Source organism: Neolamprologus brichardi, chromosome 14 (genome assembly GCF_056152115.1).
Source record: "Neolamprologus brichardi isolate AB-2024 chromosome 14, ASM5615211v1, whole genome shotgun sequence".
Taxonomy (NCBI): Eukaryota; Metazoa; Chordata; class Actinopteri; order Cichliformes; family Cichlidae; genus Neolamprologus; species Neolamprologus brichardi.
The window spans coordinates 20,639,060-20,649,102 of record NC_142117.1 but is presented as its reverse complement, the minus strand read 5'-3'; the positions used below and the strand labels follow the sequence as shown (position 1 = coordinate 20,649,102).

The window sequence follows — 10,043 nt, the reverse complement described above, 5'->3', positions numbered from 1 at the left end:
CAGTGTGTCTTTAAAAGACTTGGGAAACCGGATCGGTAGGGGGGAAAAGGAGAATTCACAGGCCTAGAAAACTCTATAGCAGATGAACAGTATCAGTATCATGTCATTTAAATGTATAAAAATTTACCAGCTACCTCAGACATGTAGTTGGCTCTTCAGTTCTGTTTACTCAAGTGTCATTGGAAATGTTCTCAGTGAAAGGATGGCTGTCGAGAAACAATTCTTAAAAGATGGGAAACAGGGAGAAGAATGGAAAAAGCTGGACACCTGGACTGAAAATCAGTGGCAACAGATATTATTGATGTACACAAATCCATTATGAATGTCAAAAGAGAGGTACACGGTGAGTATCTGTAGAAGTCCAGTCCTTGAGAGCTACTGTCCTGCAGCGTTTAGATGCATCCTTGTTCCAACACATCGGAATCAAATTAATGGCTTGTTACCAATCCTTTGCCAAACTTGATGGCAAGTTGAAGAGGTAATTCAGCTATTTAATTCAGCTGTGTTGGAGTAGGGATGCATCTAAAAGCTGCAGGACAGTTGGGGTGTCCAAATTCATAGGCTGCATCCTCCTGAGGACCCGGCCTTCGCGGTCTATGTTGGGCGGATAGACCGGAAGTGAGCAGCTGTGAAATTGGACGGTGTAGCCTTCAGTTTTGCGTCACCAGCTGTCTCGGTGGTGTTTAATAAATTCAGCCGTCTGCTCCTTGCTATATAAAATATAACAGGACACTGGCGTAAATTCTTGATCATCTCACACTTCTGTTTAATCAGTTTTCTTTTTGACGTTTATTCAGCTGTGTGAAAACTATAACTTTAATCTCAGCCAAACCGATTTACTCACGAACTAATAAAACACTGAAAAAAGCCAAACAAAACCATTAAATGAATTTGGACAGCATTTGTTGCGTCGCTGTGACGTAATCGGCCTACAAACGCGGCCTCGGGAGCGTGCAGCCAATTTGGACACCCCCTGTATCTTGAGGACTGGAGTTGGAGACCCCTGGTCTACAGCCATCTTTAAAACACAGTGGAACACTATGAGCCTTGGATTGGCCTCCCCAAAGATCGAAATGATCGACAGTGTGGACTAATCTTGACAGAACAGGACAAAATGCAGCCAAGATCCAAAGAAGAGCTTTAAATGTCTTAAAGACTAATTGAAGAAATTACAAGAAAGCTTGGCTAAGGCTGCGTTAAAGATGCTTTTGCGTATATATTTTTTTACGTTTCAGTAAATCACTGCATCAATTTCCTATTTTCCTAGCAAAATATAAACAAATGTGAGCTTTAACTGCTCAGCTTTTGCCAATTTTGTCACATCCTAGCAAGCAGTGCAGTCTTTAAGCTGTGCACTGCTAGCTTAAACTAAGCTAAGCTAAACAGCTGCCAGATACAACATCATTATATTTAGCATACAAAAATGACACCAGAGTCAGTCTCGTTGTCTTATTATGGTCAAGCAGCATTTACGTTTTTACTAAATTACTTTCACAGCTTTTTTAACGTTCAATTTGACTAAAGCCCCTGACGACAACCCAAACGTTTCTCATTTGGCTTGTTTTCACAAATGTCTTCACAGCAGCAGGTTTTGGTGCAGGATGTCACAGTCACTGACATTTTCCCCGAGCAGCAAATCTCATCATCAAACATCACCCCCTCAGGTGAGTCTACACACCTGTGAACCCTTTGGAGCCTCACACCAACAGATGGTAGAAACAGAGGCAGCCGCCTCTGGCATTGCTATTTTAACCCAAAATGACCTTCTTCTTTTTTTTTTAATGTAACACTGCAAATAAACCAGTTCTGAATCTGCTTTGAGTCACATCTAGCTGCTGTCTGCATTTCTGTGTAGTGTTTCTGAATTAAACTGAGTGTGTTTTTCAAAAATAACAAGAACAAAGTATATGGGGGCATATAGGGGGGATTGTACAGCTACCCACTTGCAGACAGATACAACTTATGCCACTTTAATGCTTATTAAATAGAACTTAAACTACTGCCAGGGTGCTGTCAGGATAAATAAACCCGGCTTAAATCCTTCAAAAAGACTTCTGACACATTTTATTTTGTGGCCACACTCTAAATAACAATAAAAATAATTAAGAATAGTAATAAATAAAGATGACACACTTCTCTGTTTACCTTAGGGGATTCCCAGGAAAAACTGTTATTTGAATTCTTTGTTTAAAATGAAAGTGGAGAGATGGGTGCCACCTGTTTTGCAGCAGTTAGCATATTTGTATTTCCAAGTAAATCCAGCCTGTGTCAAATCACTGTGATGATGGTTTTCACACCACAGACCAAAGAAGGCAGCTGCTTCACCCAGGAAAAGAGCAACACCTTGAGCCTGAGAACTGCAGCAGTGAGCAGGAGGCACAGCGCTGATGGAATGATCAGTTCACGGTCAGGGCGAGGGGACGTGGACCGTTTCCACCCGTATCAGCGACAGTTCAGTGACGGAGCAGTGACAGAGTGCCTACAACAGTGCTCTTCTTCCTTTAGCAGTCTGCATGAGGTGTGCAGTCCTGGCAGTCATTCGCACAGCAGCAATATGCCACCATCCTGGGACCAGTACAATGGCAGCATTCAGGTTTCTATCCTTATGATACTCTCATTTTATCCTTCCACATTAATAAAGTTTTGTACAGCCAAAAGCAGCCTGATTGATTTGACACAGGAAGATAGACAGGCAAATAATAAAAAAAAAAAGATCCACCACATCACAGCAGAAAACACTGTCTTGAAAGCTTCTCCAAACATTTTTCCTTCATTTACTTATATTTGCAGAACTCATATCCAGAGCTACCAGGCATACATGTGGATCCTCCCTGTTTTCTATCTCAGAGCTATCCATCCTACAGCTCAGCAAGTCCTCAACAACAGGTGAGTGTCCTGCTTCAGGCACTCAGAAATGCTTTAGAGGACATGACGTTTAGGACACGAGTAATATCTAATATTTGCATTTATGATATGGTGTGCACATTGGACTATAACACATGTAATGGGGTGTATCTTATTAGTGGTCAGGTCATGATTTCTTCTCTGTTCTCAAAAGGTCTCTTCTAGACTGTATCCTAACAAGGACCAGTCCAGCACCTCAAAATATAGTCTATCCAGCCAGTCACACCAGGACGACACCACACAGTCCATCTTTCCTAAGCCCATTTACTCATACAGGTAGCTCTGAAGCTAAATCTTTTGTCTACCTTTTTTTACTTACTAATATTTAATACTGTGCGTGCTATCACAAGCAGGGTAGCTTTTTAAAATATATAATTATAAATAAAATTTTCTTTATTGTGGCAGCATTTTGATTTTCATGGCTCTGAAGAACAGCAAAACAGGAAGTCTCCCAGTCAGCGAGATCTACAGCTTCATGACTGAACACTTCCCATATTTCAAGGTACCACAACGTTATTATTAAATACTTTACTTAAGCATGTTGGCTCACTGAGACCAAGGTTTCTTTTCAAGAGACATTTGTGTGCTAAAGACATTTTCGTTTTAAGGGTAAACATACAGACACGTGATATAGAAACAAAGCATGTGACATAGTCACTATGACCCAGTGCTTTGAGTTTATTTTGGACTTTTGATCCACTTTCTTGGATTTAAGTTTTAGCTTGGTATTAGTTAGTCCTGAGTTTTGTATTTTCTAGTGCATCATAGTTTATTATTTCTAGTTCGTGATTCTTGTTTTGTTACATTAGCTCCCTTTCGTGACCAGTCTGTTTCTAGTCTCGTCTCTGTGTCTTGTCATCAAGATCTCCTGTTGTATTCTGTCTAGTGTCTGTGGTTTGTCTCCTCAGTCAGTCATATTTCCATGTTTGTTTATTTCCAGTTCCTGTGTCCAATTCATGTGTCTCAATTTTGGTCTCAGTGTTTGTTACTTCCTGTTTTATTTTGATAATCCCTTATTCCTATATGCATTGCATTCAGTTTTACTTCCTCTGTGTCCTTACTCCAGATTAGTCGCTGCTGTGTTCACAGCTGTCTTCTTGTGTCTGTCCCAGTCTTCCCTTGCTCTTTGTTGTGTTCTTGAGTATACAAGTGTCTCTTGACACTGAACTGACATGTGGGACTTCATTGTAATGGGCTTCCTAAATGTTATTCTGTGTGTTTAATCGAAGTGGAACCATGAGTGTACACTCAAAAAAATCTTTATGCCCAAAATGCTGATTAACAAAGTGATTTGGTTTTTCTTTTTTTCTTTTTTTTTTTTTGCAAATTTAAAGTGTAAAAGATTCAATATAATAGATTACCATTAAAACTTGATTGATATGTGTGCAGTTTATACCAAGCATATTTTCCTTAGTGATTAATTAATCAATAGTAGTTTAAATAAATAAACCTTTCAGTACTTCAGAAACGTTGTTAAGGGCAATTTTGTAACAGCTGTTCCAGGATAAAGGACAGAAAAATACAATTGTTAACAAACGTAACAGAAAATAGTTGTAAGACAGTAGCTCATATATTTAAATGGAGCATTTTTCATTATTAAGTGATTTGAAATGTTTTACTGATATTGCAATTTTTTTTCTGGGAACCATGGAAATCACTTCATGGGCTTGGGAACATTTCTGAAAACCCATGCCTCCTTTCCAAAGCTGTTCAGTGGGCTGAACTGGGGACTTTGCTGGGCCATTTCTTATGTTTAACACCCCTGCTATACATTATTTGCTCTCAGTTCTCACACACGGTATTAATTTACAAATAAAACAGTGATGCACTTTTTTGTTGGAGGGAGGTATACATATCAATGCATTGCATCCTTTTTTTTGGTGAGGAGTTCTAAGTAACAGATTATATTCAGTTAGATTAGATTAGTTACGCTCATAAAATACTCCACATCGAAAGGAGCCAGCTGAGGTGGTTCGGGCATCTGACAAGGATGCCTCCTGGGCGCCTCCTGGATGAGGTGTTCCGGGCATGTCCCACCGGGAGGAAGCCCCGGGGCAGACCCAGGACACGCTGGAGTTATTATATCTCTCGGCTGGCCTGGGAACGCCTTGGTGTTCTCCCGGATAAGCTGGAGGAAGTGGCTGCGGAGAGGGAGGTCTGGGCTTCTCTGCTTAGGCTGCTGCCCCTGCGACCCGGCCCCAGATAAAGCGGAAGAAAATGGATAGATGGATAAAATACTTTTATACTTTTTTAGTGGTTAAAGCCACATTGTGTCAGAGCTGATGTAAAAACAGAGATATATAAATAATTAATTTTTATATAGCAGTTGACAGATGTGATCATGTTAAAAATGAATGCCTTTGTTCATTAATTTTGATAAATGAGGTAGCTGCAGGGTTGGACTTGAACCCTGCAAATGACAAATATTTTACATTTCCAGCCATCTATGAATCAGTTCAATAGGTTCAGAGTAACTTCTGGAGGGAGCTGAAAGGCTTGCTGCCATTCATATTCAAGATGGCTTATAGATGGCTGTTTTCCAAACAGCTGCCTAAAAAAAAAGAATGAAAAAAAAGTTAAACATATACCTCAGGGCTCGAATATACACGAGACAGATGAAGTGATATTTGAAGAAAAGTTGGGTTCACTTTGTAAAAGCTGTTTCTAGATACATCTAAATGCTTCAATCAACACATCATTTATGTGCAGTTCAGTGGACACTTGTTATGGCATGCAGATACCATTTACTGGCAGAGCAGATGGTGGCAATATTAATATACTGTGTGTTGTAATATTCCCTGCAGGGTGGACTGAGTACCCTGATTTTATTAGATGGTTCACAATTAATTTATAGTTGCTCTCAAGATATTTTAACAAGAATGTAACACATGCAGCGGAAGACAATCAGGCAAGTGAGGTCGAGTTTCTTTCAAAGTCATGCTCAAGATGTGGAAAAAAAAACTGTGGAAACTATGGAAAAATGTTCTGTTTGGAATTCTGTACAGGGTGTTCCCCAAAACAATGAATCATAATAACATTCATGAGCCATCAGGAGAATTTGTCCAGTTTGTTTAAAGTCATTTGAGGTGTCCCAGCAGCCAAGTGGTTGACTTAAGAATATCTGCTTGAATTCTTTTAACATAAATGTAAGAACATTTATGTTAAAAGAATTTATCTTTTTCTTCCTGTGTTCAGACGGCTCCTGATGGATGGAAGAACTCGGTGCGGCACAATCTGTCCCTGAATAAGTGCTTTGAGAAGGTGGAGAACAAGAATGGCAGCACCTCTCGCAAAGGCTGCCTGTGGGCGCTCAATCCAGCCAAGGTGGAGAAAATGCAGGAGGAGCTGCACAAGTGGCGCCGGAAAGACCCCATTACTATTCGCAGGAGCATGGCAAAGCCAGGTCAGTCCCGTAGGTATCCAACCTGAGAAATTGCAGAGTAGAAATTAAGGTATACAGAAGATTCTTTTCTACTACTTATTTTGCTTATTTTACTTTTCCTGTAGAAGATCTTGATCGACTACTGGGAGAAAGACCGGAAAGACTCAGGTCTGTGCCACCGAACCCCAAATCAGGCACATTAACCAGAGCGACCCCCGTCTACAACGCCTCCGCTTTTACTTGTACTCCACCTGAGCTTCGCCCAGCATGCCAGCCCATTTGCCAGTCACAGTATGCTTACCTTCAGCCTCAGCAGCCCTTCTACCTCCCCCCTGCTGTCACACACCCCAGCAACTCATTCGCCCTCTTCTCACCCTGTGGACAGCAGCCTGCGGCCGGTATCCCATCATCCACTGGAAGCCTCAACTCACCGGTAGCTGGGAAGATACCACCTGTTTATAACAATGCTCTCCAGTGTGATTACAGTGTTGAGCCCAGGATCACCATGCAGGAGTTTCTGCTGGAGGGAGACACCACTTATGACATTGACATGCTCAACCCCAGTCTGACTGACCTTCAGCTGCAAGGTATGAAAGACAGGGACAATAAGGAGGGAAAATGAGTGCACCAAGATTTGCTTGTGCAAGCTTCAGCAGATATTTATTACTGATACTGACAAACTGGTTTAAAAGCTGATAGGAAAGAAAAGGGAATTTAGGAGCTGTGTCTTAGTTGCATAGTTTGCCCACCAGAGAGCACTGAAGAGTTGATTTTCTTGCTTGGTAGACAAAGCCCATCATAATCTTTTACACAACGTTAGATCAGCCTGCATTTCTGCAGGCTGCTTTAACTGTAAAAATAACAAAAAAGCAAACTGTTGTGTGAGTGTAGCATCCTTGGTAAATAATGATTGGTGTTGCTCTCTAAAACATGACCTGTGGTTCCTTTTTTGCAGGTAACCTGTGGGAGGAGCTGAGAGTCGACAGTCTGGTGGCAGAGCCACAAGTTAGCACAAGCTCGTCCGCTACCTTTGTCCCTCAGAACCACCACATCCAGAGCAGCGGCCTGCACGTCGTGCCTCCCATCAGTCAGACATCAGCTGTGGTTGCCAGCGGTCGTTGTGAAGCGGAGGATGGGGACGAAGGGCAAAATGTGGAGCAGCATGGCTGTTTTAACGGACTAAATCCTGTATTATATTCAGGAGTGGAAAGCTTGGCTGGGTATCTGACCTCCTGCACTGCATCCGTCTCTTTAATGTAAACCTTCGCTCTATGGATTTGATGTACCATGTGAGTCTGAACGAGGAATATAGTTTCAAGCAGTTTCACACTACAGTGTATGATTGGTGGTAATTTAAGGCCAGTGGCGTGTCCAGAGGGGGGGGGCACAGGCCACCCCAGGTGCCACCCCGAAGCTAAAACAATAAAATTCAATGAAATATCAAATGTATGATTATATTTTCATAGTGAAGCTCAGATATCTCAGTGAATGCAGCATCGGCTTCTGCACTATGAGCATCATGTTAGCAAAGGTAGGAGAGCCAAGCACCAAAGACGGCACCGCAGAAAACAATTTTTCGGCAAAAGATTAACAGGTTAACATACAGTGGGGCAAAAAAGTATTTAGTCAGCCACCGATTGTGCAAGTTCCCCCACTTAAAATGATGACAGAGGTCAGTAATTTGCACCAGAGGTACACTTCAACTGTGAGAGACAGAATGTGAAAAAAAAATCCATGAATTCACATGGTAGGATTTGTAAAGAATTTATTCGTAAATCAGGGTGGAAAATAAGTATTTGGTCACCTCAAACAAGGAAAATCCCTGGCTCTCACAGACCTGTAACATCTTCTGTAAGAAGCTTTTCTGTCCCCCACTCGTTACCTGTATGAATGGCACCTGTTTGACCTCATCATCTGTATAAAAGACACCTGTCCACAGCCTCAACCAGTCAGACTCCAAACTCCGCCATGGCCAAGACCAAAGAGCTTTCGAAGGACACCAGGAAAAGAATTGTAGACCTGCACCAGACTGGGAAGAGTGAATCTACAATAGGCAAGCAGCTTGGTGTGAAAAAATCAACTGTGGGAGCAATCATCAGAAAATGGAAGACATACAAGACCACTGATAATCTCCCTCGATCTGGGGCTCCACGCAAGATCTCATCCCGTGGGGTCAAAATGATCATGAGAACGGTGAGCAAAGATCCCAGAACCACACGGGGGGACCTGGTGAATGACCTGCAGAGAGCTGGGACCAAAGTAACAAAGGTCACCATCAGTAACACACTACAACGGCAGGGAATCAAATCCCGCAGTGCCAGACGTGTTCCGCTGCTGAAGCCAGTGCATGTCCAGGCCCGTCTGAAGTTTGCCAGAGAGCACATGGATGATACAGCAGAGGATTGGGAGAATGTCATGTGGTCAGATAAAACCAAAGTAGAACTTTTTGGTATAAACTCAACTCGTCGTGTTTGGAGGAAGAAGAATACTGAGTTGCATCCCAAGAACACCATACCTACTGTGAAGCATGGGGGTGGAAACATCATGCTATGGGGCTGTTTTTCTGCCAAGGGGACAGGACGACTGATCCGTGTTAAGGACAGAATGAATGGGGCCAAGTATCGTGAGATTTTGAGCCAAAACCTCCTTCCATCAGTGAGAACTTTGAAGATGAAACGAGGCTGGGTCTTCCAACATGACAATGATCCAAAACACACCGCCCGGGCAACAAAGGAGTGGCTCCGTAAGAAGCATTTGAAAGTCCTGGAGTGGCCTAGTCAGTCTCCAGACCTCAACCCCATAGAAAATCTGTGGCGGGAGTTGAAAGTCCGTGTTGCTCGGCGACAGCCCCAAAACATCACTGCTCTTGAGAAGATCTGCATGGAGGAATGGGCCAAAATACCAGCTACTGTGTGTGCAAACCTGGTAAAGACCTATAGTAAACGTTTGACCTCTGTTATTGCCAACAAAGGTTATGTTACAAAGTATTGAGTTGTATTTTTGTTATTGACCAAATACTTATTTTCCACCCTGATTTACGAATAAATTCTTTACAAATCCTACCATGTGAATTCATGGATTTTTTTTTTCACATTCTGTCTCTCACAGTTGAAGTGTACCTCTGGTGCAAATTACTGACCTCTGTCATCATTTTAAGTGGGGGAACTTGCACAATTGGTGGCTGACTAAATACTTTTTTGCCCCACTGTAGCTGGACTGGCCATCAGGCATACCGGGCAAATGGGCTGATGACTTATTTATTTATTTATTTTTGTAACGGCATGAACAATGAGAGGTGGTGGATTGGCCAGATGCTGGCCGATGTGTAAAAATAACTCAGTTGTTTGGTGGTGGCTGTGGCGGAGCTTCCACAGAGGCCAGCAGGTGGATGAGGGAAGGAGAGGCAGGAGGAGGAGAGACCCGAGGCAGCCGCCAGTCCGAGTGTCAGGTGAACTGAACTTAAGGTAAGAAGTTATGACCTGCAGTCTATCTGGGTCAGATATAAACCAATTTAGGTGGAGTTTATTTTCGTTGTGCTGACTTTTTACAGTCAGTTACAATAACTCGTACTGCGTGAGCTAGCATGACAGAGTTTCTATACAGCTGTTCGGTTGCTATGATGTTACTGATAGTGAACTTTATTTTATTCATAAGGTTAGTTAGTAGAGTTGCCAACGGCTCCTTAAAAATGGAATGGTCCCTCATTCAGAGAAAATATTATTCGTTTCGTATTGAGCTGAGAAGAGAGGCAGTTTGT

At 42.2% G+C, this 10,043-nt stretch overlaps 1 protein-coding gene across 1 annotated transcript; it reads left to right on the top strand.

The window, feature by feature from the left end:
- Positions 1-1,601: 1,601 nt before the first annotated feature.
- Positions 1,602-7,609, top strand: foxn1 (forkhead box N1). The gene is made up of 8 exons (XM_006802041.2): positions 1,602-1,664; positions 2,303-2,593; positions 2,791-2,886; positions 3,059-3,180; positions 3,310-3,406; positions 6,100-6,307; positions 6,412-6,873; positions 7,242-7,609. Exons 1-8 carry the CDS (start codon positions 1,602-1,604, stop codon positions 7,544-7,546), a joined length of 1,644 nt encoding a protein of 547 aa, XP_006802104.1. The 3' UTR covers positions 7,547-7,609.
- Positions 7,610-10,043: the final 2,434 nt, after the last annotated feature.